Source organism: Carettochelys insculpta, chromosome 11 (genome assembly GCF_033958435.1).
Source record: "Carettochelys insculpta isolate YL-2023 chromosome 11, ASM3395843v1, whole genome shotgun sequence".
NCBI classification, from domain to species: domain Eukaryota; kingdom Metazoa; phylum Chordata; order Testudines; family Carettochelyidae; genus Carettochelys; species Carettochelys insculpta.
In genome coordinates, this window is record NC_134147.1 from 29,388,660 (window position 1) to 29,410,805 (window position 22,146).

At 43.4% G+C, this 22,146-nt stretch overlaps 1 protein-coding gene across 2 annotated transcripts in view; it reads left to right on the plus strand.

The window, feature by feature from the left end:
* LOC142019088 (netrin-4-like) overlaps positions 1-22,146 on the plus strand; it is a 72,721-nt gene that overhangs the window by 18,780 nt on the left and 31,795 nt on the right. For both annotated transcript variants that reach the window (XM_075005497.1, XM_075005498.1), the window contains exon 3: positions 8,000-8,263. In XM_075005497.1, coding sequence (XP_074861598.1) covers positions 8,000-8,263 — 264 coding nt within the window. The remainder of the gene's footprint in view (positions 1-7,999; positions 8,264-22,146) is intronic.

Genomic DNA, 22,146 nt, shown 5'->3' on the forward strand with positions numbered 1-22,146 from the left:
AGCTTTTGTTGTGTCCACATCTTTTTTGACTACTGCAGGCTGGGAGATCATGTTAAAAAAACAGAATTATCTGCCTCAGGCATAGAGAAGCAAAACACAGGCTCAGTGAATGGCAAGAAATCAAAAATCTGAGACATTGTCTCTGGAATGAAGATGACCCTCGTGACTGGAGACAAAATATCATCCACTGTGATGCTGTGCCAGCTGGTGAACAGAAAAACACATCCCCTAATGATGGCTGTCTTGATTAGTTTTGAACTAGATTCTGCTGACATCCTGGCTGTTAGGATGGTCAAGGCAGGGCAGGATAATTAAGGTGACCAGACAGCAAATGTGAAAAACTGAGACAAGGGTTCAGAGTAATAGGCACCCCTGTAAGTCAAAGCCCCAAATGTTGGGACTGTCCCTATAAAACTGGGACATCTGGTCACCTTAACAATAATGTCCATCTGTATGAATCATGTCTGAATGATGTGTGGGCGGGAGGAGAAATGGGCTCTTGTTAGCAGAACTGCACTTAAGCGCAAAAGTTCTTACTCCAGTTTCTTGTCCTAAGGGTAACTCAGGATTTAGGTTCTATTTCCATAAGAGGTTAAGCACCTCTAAGGAGATGCTGAGAGCACTCAGCTTCTGTTAAATTCAATGGGAAACGGGAGTTGCACAATGAGCATTGAGAAAAAAAATATCTCCTTTAGATATGCACAGACAATTCTAACTAACCTACATGCTAAAGTTGGGAGAAGGTACTCAAAACTTTAGGGCAGAAAGCATGGTAGCAGAAAGGCGTGTGTATCCCAGTGATGGACAGCCTATAAGGATGTAAATAAAATACAATAACCTTATGATCAACGTCACATACTGGGAAGCCATCTTTGGATCATCCTGATCGAGAGTTGGCATCTGAATAACAGGAATAACACAATTACTTATTAATTACATCTCCTAACCTTTTCCCGGGAACATTATAGGGATGCCAAACTTGCAACTGACCCCAGGAAAGCAAGTAAACCAATCAATTTTTCCATAAGGTACACACAATGTAAAAGTCAAATGCCTATTTGTATGCCAAGAATCTGCCTCATACAATTCAGAATGGGTAACCCAGCACTGCGAACTAACAATAAGATCACATCTCAGCATCAGATAATTTATTGAGAGCTTTTAAGTGTTGAGTGTCTCTTTCAATGGCTCATAACATTATAAATTTATTAAGCCTTGGATCCACTTCTAATCCAGCAATCTTTCAAATTGCCAGCATGGAAATTATTTCAGTGGCTACCTTTTAAAAAATAACATTAATAGTTAAAATTCAAATTTTTCACTTAATCTTCCATCTAGGAATCTCACTCAAAGCACTTTATGCATGCTAATAAAATAATCCCTCATTCTCTTATAAAGAAGCTGAGTATACTTATCTCCATTTTACCCAAGGATAAACTTGAGGCACGCAGTGATTGAGGACATGGATGTCACTGGGAAATTTCCCATGGGTTTAAATAGCAGCAGGCTATAAGTGACTGTCTCAGGACAGGCAGGATGTTTATGGTGTAATTGTGAATAAAACCCCGATCTCCTCAGACTATGCTTTAGCCACAGGAACATTTTAACTCTTTTTTTTTTCCTTTTCTTGTTCCTGATACAATATGAAAGCAGTAACTAACTGAAATTACTTTAATAGCTTCTAAGTCACAAAAAAAAAATCTATGTACAACATCCCAGCAATATATACAATTATTGGAAATCTTTGGCTTCTAACTCAGGCTTCATTCCTTCCAATAGAATAGAATGAAAACAAACACAATTGTATCATCTATTCTTAGCAAAGGAGAGAGGCTGTTGTATATATTAATAACCTGGCAGATGTACCTGGCATTGCTTGGGTCTTTAGCTGAAGTAATTTTTTTGTAAATAAATGAAAAATGTACATTTTTTCAATGATAATATTTTTCAGAAAGGAAGACAAATGAAGGCTGGAGTGAGGGTTCAGGGGTGAGGCAGGGTTGAGGTGGGTGGCTTAGGGCAGGAGGTTGGGAAGTGTGGGGGAGCTGAAGGCAGGTGGGAGGTGCAGAAGTTAGGGCAGGGGGCTGGGGCAGTTGTTAGTGGGGCAGTGCATGGCGGTGAGGGTGGCACCACTCTGGCAATGGCTCCTTCCAGGGGACCAGGGCAGCACTCCCCAGCAAGCAGCTTCTCCTGAGCGGGGCGGGACTGCATTCCCCTGCCAGCAGCTCCCCTTGGGAGGGGTGATCCAGGGCTGTGAGCTTTTGGGGCTAGGGGGCTGGGCTCTGTGGCCTGGCCCTGGCCTCCAGCAGCCCCTACCCCAGCCTGCAGGCTGTCTGTGGGGACGGTACTCTGGGGGCAACCCCTGACCTCATACTGCTCCCCTGGCCAGCTCCCAGGGGTGGCTTTGTTTGGGGCAGTGCTTCCCCATCCTGCAACCTGTCGTGAGGGATGGCAGTCTGTGGGCTTCCCCCTGCCCTGCAGCTGCTCTGAAGAGGACAGCACTTAAGGGGCTATCCCCAGCCTCCAGCAGCCCCCTCCAACCTGCACCCTGTTTGGCAGATAGTCTGAGGGGGGCAGGCTCTGGTTGCTGCCCCTCCCTCCAGCAGCGCCCTGCCAACCTGTACCCTGTTGGGTTGGGGATGAGGCTCTGGGGGGCTGCCTCCCTTCAGCTGTCCTGCTGCAATCCACAGGGCTGCTTGTGGGGGCACGCTCTGGGGGCTGTCCCCCCTCCAGCTACCCCATTGGCCTGCAGCCTGTCAGGGGAGAGGCAGGCTTTGCAGGGGGGCTGCCCCCTCCAGCTGCCTCCCTGCAGCCTATTTGGGGGGCAGGCTTCTGGGGGGCTGTCCTCCCCCATTATCTGTAGGATGTGGGGAGGGGGCCAGCCTGGGGGCTTCCCTCCCCCCCACAACTGCCCCCTCAGAGTTACCCCCTCCGGACAGCCTGCAGGCTGTCTGGGTGAGGCAAGTTTCTGGGAGTTGCACCCAGCCACCAGCACCTTCTCCCATTGTCTGCAGCTGTCTGTGGGCTTCCCCTCCTTCAGCCGCCCCCACAACCTGTAGGCTCTCCACAGGGTAGGGACAGGCTCTGGGTTGGGGCAGGGGAGCTACTTACCTGGTTTTTGTGGCAGGCAAGATGATGACCCCAGACCTGCTGGCCTCCCTTGGTGCTGCAGCTGTCCCAAGTGGCCGCAATTCATATCTCCTTTCTGTGCCCCCTCCCTTTCCACGTTCTGGGTAACAGCCCCATTCCTGGCACTTCCCATTTTCCTGGCACAAGCAATCCCTGACCTTCCTTTAAGTTAGGGCAAGAGGAAGCCTCCACCCCACCCCAGCTGACTACTGTCTTGGTGGTGCAGCTGCTTCCAGTGGTCACTGCATTAGAGCTGTCCCCAACACTCACTGCCCCCCAGTGGCCATTTGGTGGTATAGTACCCTCCTTTCTGTGCCACCTCCCTTTCCAACCTCCAGAAAACATTCCCATTCCAGGCACTTCCCATTTTCTTGGCACAACCAACTCCTGACCTTGCTTTCAGTTAGGGCAAGAGGAAGCTGTGTACCAAATGTAGTGGTCCCAGCTCTTACCATTTAGGAGTTCTTAGACAAACAGACTCACAGAAGCATGGATTGATGCTTCCCAGACAGACAAACACACTCTAAAATATATAGAGAGGTAATTATTATTATTATTGGAATCAAATATCAGCTGGGATGTCAGATCCCACCTGCTAAATTCCAGTATTTTGAAGTATGCCCACTCGTTTTCACTGTAATGTATTGTGACGGGGTCAGGCCAGAGGGCTAGCTGAGAAAGGGAGAGGGATAACACCTGGCTAATGAACAGAGGGATACTTCTAGGGCAGCTGAGCTTACTTGAGGCAGCCACAACACTGTTTATCAAGCCTCCTGCTGGGAGAAGAGAAGGAGGGAGGAAGAGGAAGCTGGAGTGAGTGAGAACAGAGGAGAGGGAGTCAGAAATCAGAAAAGAATACTAGTGTTGCCAGAGACTGTGGGAGAGGTGAACAGTTCCCACTGGGCACTTTGATCTGAAGAAGTGGGTCTGTCCCACAGAAGCTCATCACCAAATAAATCATTTGGTTAGTCTTTAAAATGCTACATTACTGCTGCTTTGTTTTGCTGGAGTGCAGACTAACCAAGCTCTCTCTCTGTTACTAGCTCCCGCTAGGAGTGTTTGGACTCCCCTCCCCACAGGTGATCAGGGTCCCCTACCCCAGCCCTCTTCAGCCAAGGGACCTGGGGCAAACTGCATCTGGGGCACATGGAGCCCAAGCTACCTGCAGGACTGCGAACAGAACAAAGGGTCAGGAGGGAGGCTGACCCTGCCACAATATATAAAAATAATTGATCATCTAATGATAAAATAAAAAAGTAAGCAGGGCCACAATTATAAACTGCAGTTACAGTATACAATCATTTGTATCCATCAGAATTTATTTTCAGTGTTTCAAGGCCCATGGTTACTCAAGGGAGCGAAATGATTCAAAGAATTTGAAACTCGGTTTTTTTTTGTACACTAGAAAAATCTGCATTGGAGTTAGTAAAGTGATTCAAATGCTAATGCAGATGTGAACTACCAGTACAAAATGGAATATGAAGGGGTGTGATTTACTCTAGATACTTGTACAAACCATTAATGGCACACTGGACCAGTGCAAAACATTACTTGCACTACTTTGACTGCACAGTAAGTCACATTAGTTCAAATTCCATTTTGCATCAGAGCAACATCTACATTAGTTACTTGGGTGAAAATTTGCCTAGTGTGTACTGACCTTCAATTTCTGTAATTCTTGTAATAGTGAAGGCTAGCAAGGAGACAGTGATTGCTGGGTCTGGGAAGAACATACAAATGAGTTCACTTGTGTTAATTAGGTTTTAATGCTGTGAAAATCTTTCTTTGAGAGAAATAAGCCGCTCTGATCTCACCCTTGAGCTTATTCTAAAAAGCAGAAGTATATAATAAATTCATCATGTTGGAAAACTCTTGTTTCTTGAATGGCATGGAATATTGCTATTCCATAAAAGGATGTCCATGATCCCTGTGGGATTTCCAAAGCTATTAACATGTCTGCTGATGGGTAGATACTTGGAGGTTTAAGAGGATTTGGAAATGTCAACGCAACTCCCCTGAAGAGATGCAAAGCCTAGAGTGAAAATATTTGCAAAAGAATAAATCCACCAGGAGCCTGTGCATTTTCCAAGCTGGCAAGTTAAGAAAGGAAATGCAACATACCTTCATGACAGCTGGCTGAGGTACTGAGAGCGTAGCACCCAGCATTCAACCTAAAGCATTCACTGTTACATAGGATACCTAATAGTATCTGGAGGAGACGGGCAATTAATAGGATACCCTAATCACTAACTGCAAAACATGCTTACACTTGTCTGTTAAAGATTTCTCATATTACACTACACAGGGCCACGTTTATTGCTATCATATACCAATCCCTCTGCTTCATATATAATTCAAGATACATAATAGAAAAATATTGCTTTAAGTCTTCTGTAGCACTTTTCTATTGAAGATCTTGAATCTCTGCATAAACATCCAAAACAAAAAAGCAGTCCAGTAGCACTTTAAAAACTAACAAAATAATTTATTAGGTGGTGAGCTTTTTGTGGGATAGACTCACTTCTTCGGACCATGGGTCTCTCCCACGAATGCTCACCACCTAATAAATTATTTTGTTAGTCTTTAAAGTACTCCTGGACTGCTTTTTTGTTTTGTTAGAATATAGACTAACACGTCTGTCTCTCTGTTACTATTCAACATGCATAAACGTTAATGAACTGAACCTCACAGTCTACTCTGTGATGTAGATCCGTATTACGATCCCTTATTTTACAGACAGGGAATCTGAGGTACAGAGAGATTAAATGTTTTGCCCATGGTTGTACAGATGGTTAGTGGCAGAGTTGGGACTAGTATCCAGCTCTTCCAGCTCTTAAACCCATGCCAGTCAGCATTCCTCAGCTATGTCACAGTGCAAGATGCCCCCCACTAAAATACTTGTTCTCAAGTTTGTGGTCTCAGGTGTCTAGCAGCTTGATGGTACATACGAATAATGGAGCTTGTAGAGGGACCAGAAGAACATGGATTAAACAGATTGGTTAACTTTTCTAGGCCTCAGCTCCCTTGTGCCAGTTTGAGGGACTCTCAGAGGGTTGTTTCAGGGCTTAATTTAATAATCATTTCTAACTTGTTTGTGATTTTTCATGCTGGAAGACTCTGTAGGTGTCTCAAGTATTGTGTGCACATGGTCTAACTGAGGAAGAGAACTGGGAGTGAATACACAAACATATTTCCACATGGCTCTATCAGTCTGAAAATATGTCACTATTTGGCTCAGTCAGACCAGGTCGTTTACCCATGTCTCCACTGAGAAGCAGTTGTAGGACCCTGTTCTAAGGTGATTTGGTCATTGACCTATATGGGTCCACTGATCAGGGGAATGTAGATATCTGGGCAGGAAGAACTAGGCTATTTTACCATAGCTCCATTGATCAGGGGAACGTAGACGCCTGGGTTGCACAGGCTGGGCAATCTGCCTGTAGCTCCATTGAACAAGGGAATGTAGACCTCTCTGGTCTGAACAGACAGGGCCTTTTGTAACTTTGTGAATGGCTCTGCAGAATAGAAGAGAATAAAAAAATGGAAAGTTCTAAAATGCTGTGGAGAGGCGTGACATATACTGCTGGCACTGTGGCATAACTCTGCGAGGTGCAGGTCTGCTACTGAGTCAAGCGGCTGACTCCATTAAGTTCAGCGGGGGTTTATCTCTCATGTGCCAGCAAGGCATAACAGAGTTATCTATTAGACACAAAGCACCATCTCTTTTCTGACCCCTGCAAACAAAAGGGAACAGAAGAAATACTTTACACACAGCGACTATTTAAACTTGCCTGTCCACTAAAATAAATAAATAAATACATAAATAAATAAAGAGAGAGAGAGAGCTCCTATAGAAACAAAGCTTTCACTCCACTAACAGTTAGTCAGACAGAGACTGTCACTGCTTATAAAGCAGGGCCAAAGAACCCCCAGGGCAAGTACCTCTGCTGTGATGGCAAAACTCAGGCAGAGGAGAAAAGAGCTCTCAAATCAGAGACAGCACATCTATAAAAGGAATCAAAGCCTGGGAACTAATGCAACCTGCTCGCTAGTTCATTGTCACCCTCTATCTCCACCACCCACACTTATCAGAAATTGAAAAAGACCCTGAAAAGAAGGAAAGTCAAAGTGGAATCCAAACTAAAATTGGACATATTCCTGAAGCCTTTGTTACGTACAACTCAGAGCCTAGAGACCAAGAAAAAGAACTATTTCTCTTTTGGGATTTGGTAGTTTGTAACATGAATAGCTCATGGAATCTCCAAACAAACAGTAACACTGCCTCTCATGCCCAGCGGCCATAGGATGCCTTCATTCCTGGATCTTAACCATTTGAACACTGCAGATTCTCTCTCTCCCTCCCCCACCCCATTAATAATTTGACTCAGCCTTTGAAACGATCTGCTTGTCCTAAAGTTTAGCAGGGGTGTGGCAGGCTGTGTTTTCTGGTAATTCGCTTCAGGGGCTGAGTCATGACTTCTGGATTCAACCTTCACCTTTATCGCAGACTGATTGTGTGACTTTGAGCAGACCCCTTCCACGCCCCATGCCCCAGTTTATCTAAGTGGAGACTAGTGGGACTATCTACCTCGCAAGGGTATTGGGAGGCTGAAGGTGTTTTCTCAAAATGCTTTGAGATGCTCAGATAGAAGATGGAGTAGCAAAGTGGAGCACTGCAATGACAACACCAGTATTCCTCTGAGCTGTCAAAATCTGTCACCACGGGGTACCTCAGACCCTTCAACAGTGACTAAGACTGTGAGGAACTTCCCACATGCTATTATTCGTTCTGAGCATCCTCTTTTTCTGGACTGCCCATATGCAGGAGTGGGACATCTCATCAGGGATGTGTTTTCTGTTTGTCTCCTAGGTGATCTATCGTGCCTTAACACCAAACAACAAGATCGAAGACCCATATGGTCCTGAGGCCCAAGACCTTCTGAAACTCACCAACCTGCGCCTCCTTTTATTAAAAAGGCAGGAATGTCCCTGCCAAGGCTTGGGACTGCTGCAGAAACCCCAGAGGTCTGCCCACTATGCTATTTATGATCTGATTGTCCGGGGAAGTTGCTTCTGTAATGGGCATGCAGAAGAATGCCAGTTTGCCAATGGGACAGGGAACACAGAGAATATGGTGAGTTCTTGAAATGCACTAATTTACTTCCATTTGTACATGTTTGTGCTTCCAGAGTCAAATAGAGGGTTCTCCATAAAACCCTATCCACCTTCCCCAAAACAGTTTAAAACAGGGTACTTCTGAGAAGCCACATCCATGAAACATAAACCTGCTAATTAGCGTGGAAGTGGTTATATAACACATCACCTGCTAATTAGTGTGGAAGTGGTTATATAACACTCACAGCTGTGCCAAAATTATCTGTCTTAAAGATAGCCCTGAACCAAAACCTTAGATATGAGCTTACCTACACATTATCGTGAGGTTTGGAATCAGAACTGGGATCGAGATCCAAGTATGGTGGCTGATGTTGTATGTTTTCCTGTACCTCAACAAGGAAATAAACTGAAAGCTGGGACCCATGAAAAGTTACCCATGAAATTCTGGAATGTCAAAATCCAGATACTTGAATCTGTTCTAGTTCTCTATCTTTAGTCAGATAAAACAAAAACAAAACAAAACAAATGAACCAGTCCTGTAGCACTTTAAAGACTAACAAAATAATGTATTAAGTGATGAGCTTTTGTGGGGCAAATGAGCTGTGAGAGGAGGGTGAGGAGGAGGGGAAGAAAATTATTTACTCCAAGTGTCTATTAAGATAAGTGACTTGCCTGAGATCCAAGCTGATTTATCAGTTTTCATTTCATGTTTTTGTTTTTCTCTCTCTCTGTTATATATTCATCATACCAGTTCATTTTCGGCACTGTTTACAGATCTGAAGAAGTGGATCTGCCCCACAAAATCCTACCACCTAATAAATTATTTTGTTAGTCTTTGAAATGCTACAGGACTGCTTTTTTGTTTTGGAAGATACAAACTAACACTGCTACCTCTCTATAACTATTCAGTCAGATAAGAAACTCTTCCATTAAACAATGCAAAGAATCTCATTTGCCCCAAGGACATTAAAAATATTGCTTCAAATTCCATTTGTAGTTTCCACTGTATTGGAATGCATATGGTAGCTGTGATTCCCCATCACTCCTGAGTTTGGTAGACTAACACAATTGTGTTATTTTTATGATTTCAGCTTTTGACTCTGAACTCCCTGGGGTTTGTTGGTTCAGTCAGACACTACACATTATTGGTGGGAGGGGGAGATTTTGTGAGTGATTTAATGGCAGAGGCTTTTAGCCAAATTCATACACGGGAAACTTTGGTTGTTTTCTATGACAATTTTTACATGATTAGGCACTGCAGAGTTTGACTTGACATACCAGGAGCAGAAGAAAGAGACATCATAGGCAATGTTCCCTTTAAATTTTTCTATCCCTGTGCAGAATAAATTGTGTTATGTGTGTGGGTGCTCTGCTAATCAGCTGGGTGGCATTTGAATTTCTCCTGGGTGGCCAGTCAAGTGCTCAGCTTACAGGGAACACTGACCATAGGTCATTTAGTTCCTTCTCTTGATCAATAGCAAAATAGTCAATTTTCTGTTGGTTTTCTGGACCCACACAATCAAATCTTTGTCTGGGTGTGTAATGGAAAATAGTTTTCACTCTTTTATGACCAATATAAAATATTCTCTATAAAAATAAGCATAAAAGGGTAAAAAGAAGAAAATAAAAAGGAGAATAAAGGTTTTGCCAGTGCAGTTACTGGTGTGCACACGTTTTCTGGGCACAGCAGTGGAGCTGGTGGTTTATAATGTGGCCATAGAAGGCATTTGCTTGTAATCAACTCCAATCGTCTTTTAATTTTAACATCTACCTGGCTGTTCTTTTAGGCACTTGCACCAACAATTTGCTCTAGTGCTGGCACTACATCACAAATTTCACATTGGAGGGATTTCTTCTCCTGCACAAAAAATGCCTATGTGCACTCCTGTGTAAACTATTGGGCTCGATTATCAGAAGTGCTGAGCGTTTAAATTGCCGACAGAAGTCGACGGGATTTGTGGCTATTCAGTGATTGAAACATCAGGCATGACATCCCTCCTATTTTCTGGACAATGGCCTGGAGAGGAAGTGGAAGTCTCAGCAGAAATGCAAGTGGTCTTAGCCCACCCTTGTCTCTGCTCCTAGAGAGAGCCAGGTTTGCAAGGATCTTGGGATTATTCTTCTGTGACGCATTTGAATCAGCCTGTGATAAGATTTATAACTAAACCTTTAAAAAAAGATAACAAGAAGTCCTGTGGCACCTTATAGACTAACATATTTTGGAGCATAAGCTTTTGTGGGCAAAGACCCACTTCATCAGATGCATGCTCCAAAATATCTGTTAGTCTATAAGGTGCCACAGGCCTTCTTGTTGTTTTTGAAGATACAGACTAACTCGGCTACTTCTCCGATAAAAAAAGGTAGAATAAGTGCACATTTACGAAGTTTCTGGTAAGGTTTTTTTGTTACTTACTTTACCTACTTGTAGAACAAAGTTCAGGATGTAAAGATAATTATTCTCTTTCCTCCTGCACCCATATATTCACTCTTGAGTCATGCTGAACCTGAATTGCCTTCAACGGTTCTGTGTGCTCTTTAACTGACACTATCCTAGTTCAAAATAGCTTTTTACATGAGATGAAAAGAACGCATTCTAACTTTCTCACTGCTATTGTACATGCCAGGCACAGGCAGCTGGATGCACCTCCAGTTCAAGTTTAGCAGTTATGATACCATGTGCCATCATTTTCAGTAGCGTGTTAATTAGCCAAATAGCGAAGAGGTTACTAAATAATGTAATCTTCAGTGGTCATTTTAATACAGCTCCAGGCTTTAATTTGGGAAAGCACATACTTACACTGAGATATGTACTCTAGTGCTTTCCTGAATGAGGATGTGTTCCTGAATCAAGGCAGTAAAGCTGGATGGGGCATTCAAACGCTGCTATTTAGACTTCATTACCAGTAATGCACCATTGCCCATGTCTATCTAAACACTGATTCAGCTGTGCATATTGTATGGAATAACCATAATAACAGTCATGGGAGAATTATGTTAGCCAAATATAGTGTGTTATCTAAAGACACAGAAAAAGATGTCCAAGAATTCAAGACATTTATCCAGGAGCATCATCTCCAGTCAAGAGCTTTGTGGCTTTCTGTCTTTAAGTGGGGTCTGAAAACAAAGCCATTCATAAATGCCTTATTTGTGGTACTATTATAGACTCAAGAAACCCATTCCGCAACTAATTTTCATGGCCAGGTAGGTGTATGGTGCAAGCACTATTGTGGGGTTGTCCCCTCGCCCCCACTTCTGGAATTGATATCCCTAGATGTCTTTTAAGTTTTCTACTTTTAGAGTTAGATATTGTACACTTAATAAATATCATGTGAATTTCACAATATTTAAAAGATTGCTTTCTGAATCACTACTAGCTGTGGTATAAAGATAGCATCTTGTGTATCCTAGCATTGGGTAATGTAAATTGTAAATGTGGACCTATTTAAGACATAACTATGTAGAAAAAATACTGTTTAAAGAACACATTCTCTCTTGCAAACTGTTAAATAAACAAATGGGGAAATAGACTAGATGAACAACACATTAAATTGAATACAGCTGGTAGAAGAAACACTGCCCCTCGAAAGGGAAAAAAATATTGTGCATGTTATTGGCACGTACACTTTAAACTATGACTGGATGTCTCTTTTTTATTTTTTCCATTACTCTCAGTGGAACAGGGGGTTTGTGCCATCAAATGACTTCACAGGGCAGAAGGTGAAATAGTTTTGATGAAACAGATTTTACGAGTGACTCATACCACAACAGACAACAAGGAGTATGTATCCTAGTACTGATATTGAGACAACGGTGAGTGTTTGGCCTGGGTAAGGACTCAATAACAACTGAGGAAGGGCTTCAGGATCCCTGTATCAATCCTTCTGAAGGCACAGTGCCCATAATGTGGCAGAAGATATTTTATAGAACTTATTAATAAAGAAGCAAGTTAAAGAGCATATTGAAATATAAGATTGTTAAGCCATTTTTAAGTTTTAATTATTTAATATCTGGTACTTCTAGTGCCTTGCATGTTGAATAGTAACAGAGAGGGAGCCGTGCTAGTAAAGAATGAGTCTGTTCCAGTATGGCTATGGTCTGTAGAAGTGGGTCTGTCCCATGAAAGCTCACCTAATAAATTATTTTGTTAGTCTTTAAAGTCCTACTTGACTGCTTTTTGTTTTGATAATATATAGACTAGCACGGCTCCCTCTCTGTTGCTATTCAACATGCAAGGCACTACATTTAGCCATTTGGAATGGAGATCCATCTGGTACTTCTAGGTCATACAAAGCATATGGGCATTTTAAATAAACTATTCCTCTCAATACTGGGTTTTGCTTTTTATGGATTATTTCATTGGTATTTTTGTCTGGCAGCAGCTGGAATAAATTTAGCATAATCTCTATCCCTATCCTTAGAGTTCTATGTACACGGTCCCTCCTTAGTCAAATGGTGGGACACAAGATTAGGTGAGAAGCCTCAATCCAGCTCTTTTGAGCATTCTTCCATTTTGATGCGGAAATAGTAAAATGGAGAAAAAAGTGATAGCCATGAAATCTATGGGCAAACAGCCCAATATGGGGTTTTCTTGCAGCAGCAATGACTCTTTTTCTTGTTTTCTTTCTCCTCTTTTACCCCCAAGTCACTTGGCAGATGCTGCAAAGATATGAGACACATCATCTTGCTGTAGCCTTAGGTTTACACTCAAAGGGCAGAATTTTTTCTCTGATCTTCATGGGCTCACCTTTTGGTTTGCCCCACATGAGTGGATCTTTCATGGATGCCAGTGAAGGAGAACTATTTATTGAAGCTGGATGATGCCATGAAAATGACAGAGGAAGGTATTGTAAGTACAGGTCATTGGCTTCAGTTTAGAAAGGATTGAATGCCCTGACACATCTGTGTGTCTCTGGTCTTTTTTTTCATTGCTGGACAGAGTGGAAAATAGCCCCCTACCCTCATTACTATTACTGTACGAGGTGCAAAGACATCTATTGCAATGGTCTACAGGCCTTGCTGTTAGGCACTAGGAACAGCTGTCAAGTTTACATTGCATTTAGCCAACACATGGTAGCTAAACCCAATCTTTTTCCTAACGTACATCTAGAACAAACAAAGGAGCTCAGAGTGCAGAGATCACAGAGACTGAATGGCTTCTAGACTAGCATCCAGCTCCTTTGCCAGATATTTCACAATTCTTTTTTTAGTGCAAATGAAATAGTAATAAAGAAGGGACAAAGGAAAGTCACTGTGTATCCAAAAAGGGGGGATAAAAAGTTTTATAAAGCTCAGTGCTGAACCACTGACTGCCGGCAATTGTTGGGTTGTGTGATTTGTTTTTGGTGCCCTCATTGCCAGAAAATTCCCATGAATTGCCTCAGACATCAGTTCTTCTTTATTATCTTGTTTACAGAGAAGAAATGTACTCTTTGTGGACTTCCTCCTACATAGTTGCATTCATTTGAATGGGAATGGGATCTGGTCCTATTTGCAGCTTCTTGTTTAGAGTAAAGGAAAGTTAAATAAGGGTTGCATGAGGTAAAACTTGTTTTTCTACAGCACTTTGCTCAGTGACTTCGCTGTCATCCTCCCTGCAAATATTAACGCCTCACAAAATACCCTGTACTGTTGCCCTGATAATCCTCCACCTAAGTTTTCACAGTCTCTTATTGATCCAAGTTGTGCCAGACTGTTGCAACTGCCAAGACTCAGTGCTGCCAGGAGCTGCTCTCTGTTCAAAATGGCAATTCAAAGAGCAATATTTGCGGGGGGGCGGCAAAATTAGCCTCTGTTAGGTGGCTCTCATATGAAATGTTATTGTACTGTAGGACACCTCAGACTGAGTTCTGGGGCCAGATCTCCCAACTATTTTGAACTGAATGAGTTAGAACTTCAGGGTCTGGTGCTCCCTATCTGAAAGAAGAGAGGAGAGATAACAAAGGCTATGTAAAGATAAGTAGCTTGCTTAAGTTTCATGGGCTGCATGTAAAGAACATTGTATCCCTGACATCTTTGCTAGGACACAAAAAGTTTTTCCAGGACTCCCTGCTGGAGCACGTGATAAACAAATATGTCTGAGTTTCAGATAGTGTCAGAGAGATGCTGCTCTAGCTAGCATCACAGATAGGTTCACCTGGATTTACTTAGGAACAACTGTGGTGGTACAGAGCGTTCCCTAAAATATGGTGGCCTGTGAGCCACAGGTGAGAACAGACTTCAAAACTCTGGCTTTGAGGGTATATGGACACTGCAGTTATACACCTATAGCTGGGCTGTCAGCTGAGATAGAAATATGGGACCCAGGTCCACATGGCTATCCCACAGTTAAACAGCCTGATAATCCAAGCTCCGGGAGCCCAGGACAGCCGACACAAGCCAGCTTTGCATATTTCACTACGGTGTAGACATGCCTCAAGTGACAGTCAAGTTCCTCAAAATTATCTAAGCTTAGGCCAGCGATGAATGTTCAGACTTATCTAAAAGGCCAAATCCCAATTTTTCCCCCCAGGCAAAACTCCCACTCAAGTCAATGGGCATTTTACTTAAGTAATGACTGAGTAAAATCTGAGTAAGGGCTTCTGGACTTGGCTCAAGATTTTGTTGCTGCTGTTGGCTCATGTACACTGTGAGGAGCATTCCTATGTTAAAATCAGTCTCTGCCTGGAACTAGAAACAGGGTCCAAACCAAAACTCAGCATCCCTAGACTCTGGAGTTGTTTGAGATTCAGGCCAGAATGTTCCAAGCAGCCTCATCTTTATTATGGGCAAAGCTAAACCCCGGGTTCAAGTAGTCTCCAACTCTGGGACTCGAAACCATCCACAGCTGGAAAGTGCCATATGTCCTTGTGTGAATTTCTTTTGGCCTATACCCTTCTCGTACACCCAGCAGACCTAAAAGGGGACATATTTAGTGGTCACAGTGGCAGATCTCTCAAGTTTCAGAGGAGCGTTTCACATCAAATAACGATCCAATAGTTTGAGTTCTTCTTCAGAGTGTTTCTGAAGTCTCTGAGTTTCTTTGCTGTCCGGAACTGAACTCTGGGTGCCAAAGAGCAACCTCCCTCAGAGGATTTTTGCTATATGCTATTTCCAGATGGGCTAGAACACTATAAGAAAAGCCTGCCCAGTGGTATTTGGGCAGTTGAACTTCCAGCCGCAATTGTATGGGCACTTACAGACTAAGAGTAATGAAAGAAGTAGTTAAACTCTTTAGAATCACCCATGTTTGGGTAAAGGTCCAGATCAGTTCTTTTATCCATATTCATTAACGCAGCCCTGCTTTTTGGAATGTACCCTCTCTACTGTTGAGCTCTGAGTGAGAGCAGGCGCTCTTGGCCTCATTGCTTTTTACAAAGAAGGCTAACTTGCTGTGCCAATACTGAGATTATTCACTGTACCCTGAAAATGTGCAGTCATGTACTGCATCAGGAGTATCTGCAGCCCTCTGCTGGTTAGAATCAGAACTACTCAACTTCGGGTCATGAATTCTGTATTGCTAACATCTAAGAGAGATTCTCCATGAGCAGAAATATGAATGTGTGCTTTTGAAGCCAGAGGATCTGAGGCCAGGTCTACACTAAAGGGGAAGGTTGAATCAAGATATGCAACTAATTAATTAATGTAGCTGAATTAGCATATCTTAATTTGAGCTTCTGCTCCATCTCCACTGCAGGAGGTTGATGGGCGCAAAAACTCCAATCAACTTCCCTTACTCCTCATGAGGAGTGGAGTACTGGGACTGATTGGGTATACCCTCTGAGTTTGATTTAGCATGTCCCTCCCAGGCATGCTAAATCAAACTCTGGAAGATTGACCACAGCAGCCTCAATCTTCTCCATAGAGAAGATGTTCCACCCCAGGTGTCAGTGTGAAATTTTGCATGGGTGTGGTGGACAGATAGCAACAAACAAGATAAAATTCTTGGTGACCATGTTATCATATAGTGATCGTGTAATCTAGGATTATAAATCCAAGTAAAATATTTTTTCCCTCATTCTTCTGCCTAGAAGCATATGTAGTACTCAATCACTCTTATTAATGTCTGGGAAATCAACTTGACTAATGATTAAGGTTCTGAATCAGGAAACTTACCTACCTCTTCAGGAAGGGGGTTTAAGTGCTTTTCTGAATCAAGGCCTAAAAGTGAAATCTCTGTTACATACATGCACACATACACACACACCATTTTTGTAAACAGCAACATTTCTACTCTTTCAATGTTAAACAGATTTACAAATTAACTTTCAATCTGAGACTTTTTTAACTTTTAAACACAGCCTTTTGTTAAATATCATGGTTAAGAATGAAGTTCAAGCTATTCAAAAGCAGTTTCATTTTATGACTTAACAGGTTAATTACTGGTAGGCTTTTTGTTATTTTAATCACTTAATTGCTGCTTTGAGCTACTTTCATCTTCTGTGAAGGAACCACACTAATCCTGGCAGTAGAGACCTTTGATTGGAAGCACTTATAAATACACTTAAGGCTGATAAAATGGTTTAATGTTCCTTATATTTCTTTTAGGGGGTTCTGGGATTTTTTTTTTAAAGATTAGGGAAGGGGAAAAAAGCTCTATTTAAAACTATCCAAGATCATTTGAGACTAACATCTCTTTAAAGATCCAAGTATGGCAAATTTCAAAGGGGGCTTATTTGGTTTTCATTTGATACAAGCAGTTCAGAAATAGACTGGATTCAGACTATTGATACCCTGGTACAGAGTTTTTCAACCAATGTGCTGTGATACACTGTTGTGCTGCGAGAACTGTCCAAGTGTGCCATGTGATTTTGTCAATTTCCCCTCACCACTGCTTTTTGCAGAGCCACCATGGGGGTAGGTGGGCGTGGAGGAGCTGATGACCCCATACCAACTGGGGCTCAAGCAGAAGGCTGCCTGAGTACCAGCTGGCACAGAGTTTGTCAATTTCCCCTCGCAGCAGCTCTTTGCAGAGCCGCTGCAAGGGAAAATGCTGAACCCACAGGAGCCCATTCACACAGGGAGACAGCTGAAATGCTGTTTCCTGGCCCAAATAGGATGGCAGGGACCTGCACACCCTGCTGTGGCAAGGGGGGAGGGAAGGAGGGAGGGCAGGAGCCTATTGAAGCTGAGATATGCTCATGTCTCCTCCCCCATGCTGTGAGTAAAAAGTGGGAGTGCCTGAAATTGTTTGTCTCTTTCATGTGCCTGTTATGGAAAAGGTTGGGAACCACTGCTCTAGCAAATCCCAGGGTCATCGCACTTTTTTGAACAGGTAAATATCCACAGTAATGAGCTAATTACACCAGCTGATGAGCTTCTTTCATCTGCCTCCTAGGCCAACTAAAAACATCTCGCACAATGTACTTTACTGTTTGTTTATAATCAGCAGTAGTTAATATTAATGGAATACTGCAAAATGAGATAAAGGAAGGAATTTATAGCCACAAATACTGACTTACCTGCTGTTAATCCCAAGTAACACCATTACAGTCAGTGGAGAATAAGTGATGGGAGAATTTGGCAATCTGTTCGCACTTCTCCATTACACCGCACTGGCAGTGCTCCCTGGAGATAACCTGTTAGGTCTGTGTGAGGAATCCAAAGATCTCTGCTAATGTATTTTAAGTGCCACTTCAACCACTTCTCTCCTGAAGCCTAGTCCCACGCCTCTCCCCAAAAGAACAGGCCACCAGGGCCACAGATGCGGGAGGCAAAGGGGCAGTTGCCCCAGGACCCAATGATTTAAAAGGGCCCAGGGCTCTGGACCCTTTCAGAACCACATGTGGCACGGTCCGGGTGACAGTGAGTGCTGGCTGCAGGAGGCACATTGCAGTCTGGGCAGTGCTGAAGGATGGCTTTCCCTAGCCTTGCCCCTTCTGGGGGGATCTGGAACTAAGCTCACACCACATTACCCAGGGCCTGGCAAAGTCTGTTGCTAGTCCTGCCAGCCACACCTGCCAAAGTGTTTGGTGCCTTTGTGATATGGACCAAAAGAATCTAGGATGTGACCACCAACCTCATTTTCATCATCTGATATGCGAACATTTACAAAAGTTCAAATGTTCAAATGTTCTGCACTGCACTCAGATGCACTGACCCAGTAATCTACACAGTCTTCTTCCTCTTCCTCACTTGAAAAACCCATTGTCCATTCAGTGGGGCAATCACGAGAAGCTGGTAGCCTACTGCTTTTCAGAAGCACTGTCATTGTCATGTCCTGTGTTCCTCAGGCTTTATGTAAACATAGCAGCTATTATTTCCATACTATTTGGTAGGCACCAACAATATGCACAGTGCTATAGCAGAGGGAAGAGGGCAGCTCCCTTCAAAAACACAGAAAAGTCAAGCCTGCACAGAGACAGAAAATGATAAGAAACCAGACTGAGATGATGGCTGGGGTGGAGTCATGGATGAGCTTGAAGGCGCAGACAATAAATTGATGTTTCATGTATTAAACAACAGACAGCCACAAAAACAGCGAATGTCCTGTGGCACCTAACTGATTTATTGGAGCAAAAGCTTTTGTGGGCAAAGACCCACTTCATCAGATGCATGACATGAGATGCATCTACAAAGTGGGTCTTTGCCCATGAAAGCTTATGCTCCAATAAATCTGTTAATCTATAAGGTGCCACAGACTTCTGTTGTTTTCGTGGATACTGACTAACATGGCTACCCTGCCTGTGACTCTCTGCTACTTGTCAGAGAGTCACAGGCAGCTCTCCAATATCTCCCAGCAGGCCTGACATGCAGTCACAATAGTCCAGGCATAGGCCAGATTGAGGGCTTGAAACTGCAAAGGCCCAGTTCACTCTATGATATACCTGTATGGTGAGGTCACACACAGCAGACCAACATTATGCCTTTGTCACTACACAGAACGTGACTGTTTGACCAGCCTGGGGAGTCACCTGACTCATACAAGCCACATGACTGACTTTTTTCTTCATGACTGTTCTCTAGTGAATTTGGAACCTGGGGAAAGCTGATTCATTAGCGGTTTTGAAGACTGACGTCTCCCTGTTACCCATACTGCCAAGTTCCCATCCACTCTTTCCCCTGCCAGGATCCCTCAGTCCTGTTTTACAGATGCTTCTTAGGGATGAACTGGACATTCATTCCCCTCTGATAATGTCTACAAGGCTAACAGTTTGAGAGGCATGATACAGACACCTCAACTTAGACCTACTTATTCATGTCAGTCACATAGACCAGCATTTGACGTGAGTGGGTAATAGCTTTCAGTGATTATTAACCTCATCAGGATTTGAGCTGGTGACATTAATATGGAAGACACTGCAATCCATTACTAATCCCCTCTGCCATTTGGTCCCCTAGGGCTTTGAATGCTTTAAAAATTTGAAATAGTCTTTTTAATTTGGCCAAACAAAATGATCGAACAAGTTTATGAATTTCCCTGTAAGGGTCAAATACTGAGTATGTTATCAGAAATCACAGATCTCCAACATAATCACAAATCCCTTTGTGGGACCAGAGAGCATGCATGCCCTTCTCAGTCTTGGGCGGGCAAGGGAGAGCCCATAAGGACAACAGGGATCAGTTTGAGGCAGATGAATGTTTCACTGTTCCCTATGAGATCCACTCCCCATAGGGGTCCCCTCCCTAAAAAGTCTGTACGCGACTTGCTGCTGACATGGTTGCAAACTGCTATATCCAGAAATATTCTGGTGACACTACAAAGTGAATGCACAGCCCAAAGACAAACATTTTCTCTGACTCAGCAACAGTTGCTCAGTTCTGGAAGGCTTCCAAACTTAACCTTCATTCAGTAGCAAAATAATGAAATATATTGACAGCAGCCAAGGAGCAGCAGCAAAATCAACAACAATTACTGTAAGGATAAAAGTGCAACCAGGTAGAGGGAGAACCTCAGGAGTGAGATAGGAAGTAGAGCTGACTGGAAATACCGTCAATATTCTGCTTTACAGAATGGTTCTAGCCACTTGGAATTCTCTCTGTTCAAGCGTGTTTTTATGTCTGTTTAACAACAACAGAATCAGATAAATTAATGAAGGAAAAGATCTATTGGGCCACTTGCTCTCTCTCTTTTCTCAACTGCCCATCACAGTAATATGTGTACATGACGCTTGATATTGGGCTGTCAAAATATGCAAGTGTCTCTAGTGATAACTCAAGGTCCTTCAGTTAAGACACTGTCTCTCTAATAAATAAGCTATAATTTAACTGTAAGTTACTGGGCTCAGATCAGCAACCACAGGCCAGAATATGGCGGCCTTTGTCACTCAGGAGGGCAAACTAAATGATTGTTTCAAACTCAGAATTAGGGGTTTGACATGGTTGAGTCTCTTGCATCTGGTCTAGACAGACACTATATAATGTGCTCAATAGCGCATTTCCCTGAGGCTTACTGCTGCTGAGTTCTGAGAGAGAAATGCATACCCTGAAGTCTGTGTTCAGTCTTCCGTGAGGATGCAGCCAACCGCTCTGTGTGACGGTCGACCTGCCAGCTGGCAGCAGAGGAGCAGTGGCATCAGCCGCAGCCTGTCCCCTGTGCTAGCTGCATGAAATATCTGGTCTGAAAGGATTAGAAACCGAAGGAGTAGGGAACAAGTTGCTGCAGGGAGCTGGGATTGAGATAGAGAATGCAAAGGTAACTAATTTTGTTAGTATTCTTCTCATAATCTCATATCACCTCCAGTGCTGAGGGTCAAGGATGAAGGAGACTAGAAATTTAAATATAAAGCCTAACTTTCAGGAAACACTATGCAAAGTCATAACTCCCATTTGTAGTGAGTGGTGGGGCGGACACACTTGCCAAGCACCTGAGCTAGGTGGGAGCAGGAGGAGGCAAGTCCACACTCTCAGGGCCTCAGGCAAAAACAGTGGGGCTGGGGTCAGCCAGCCCTCAGTGCCACCCAGAGCATTCCGTGGAGCACCCGGAGCACTCTATGGCCTCCAGGCAGCCCTCAGGACTGCCCAGAGCATACTGCGTGGTGCTCCATTAGTGATTGAAAGGGCCCAGGGCTTCAGCCGCTGCCATTGCAGCAGTAGAAGACACATTGGCCATAAGCCCGGGGCCCTTTTGAGTCACCAGGCCCCAGGGCAGTTGTCCCCTTTACTTCTCATGTGGGCAGGGCTGGCAACAAGGTTAAAGGATAAAGTTAGATTCACATTCCAATCAAAAGTGAAAACTCAGTCTTCACTTTTTGTAAAATATGCCCCAGGACAGAGTTGTGACCATTTGGCTGTAAGGCAGCCAGTGTGCAAGAAAGGAGGGGAATCTTAAATTCTTGACTTCCTGGCATTGCCTACCTTGTTCTTAAAGCCATCTCCCATGATATACGTGTCACTGACAGATAGCCACTGACTGGACAAGGTATAAAAAGCAGAATTGTCACTTCCGAACTTACCTTTGCTGTTTCCTGTCCCCTAGGCCAAATATCAGGCACTTCCTGAAGGAAACTCATTCTTCCAAAAATAATTCTCTTAGTTGCTTTGCAAAACCATGCAAGCAGCGAATTTGGGTGTCCTTTTTTTAAAAGACTCTTGTCTTGCATCACAAAAGTTCTCAAGGACTTAGATTTATAGAGTCCTCTGTGCTCATGTGCTAACAATTCTTGGACGCATTCAGATGTGCATTGAACAACAATCAGGAATGGGGAGCCAGGGGTCTTTCTGTCTTTTTTGTTTTCCTATCTGGTGTTCCAGTGTATTATTGGCCTGTTAAATAGGGGTGGACAAAGTCTTCCCACTGTGCATTAGCTGCTACCTGATACAGTGCTGCGAGATTACTTAGAATCAGTGGGGTGGAGGTTTTTTTGTTTAGTCAGTTTGGGGGTTTTTTTTGGTTTGGTTTGGTGATGGTATGTGCCGGTACAGCATACTGGCACTTTTTTCAGAGTGGGACCCCAGCAGCCATGTGGCAAGGAGCCAGCTGGGGTG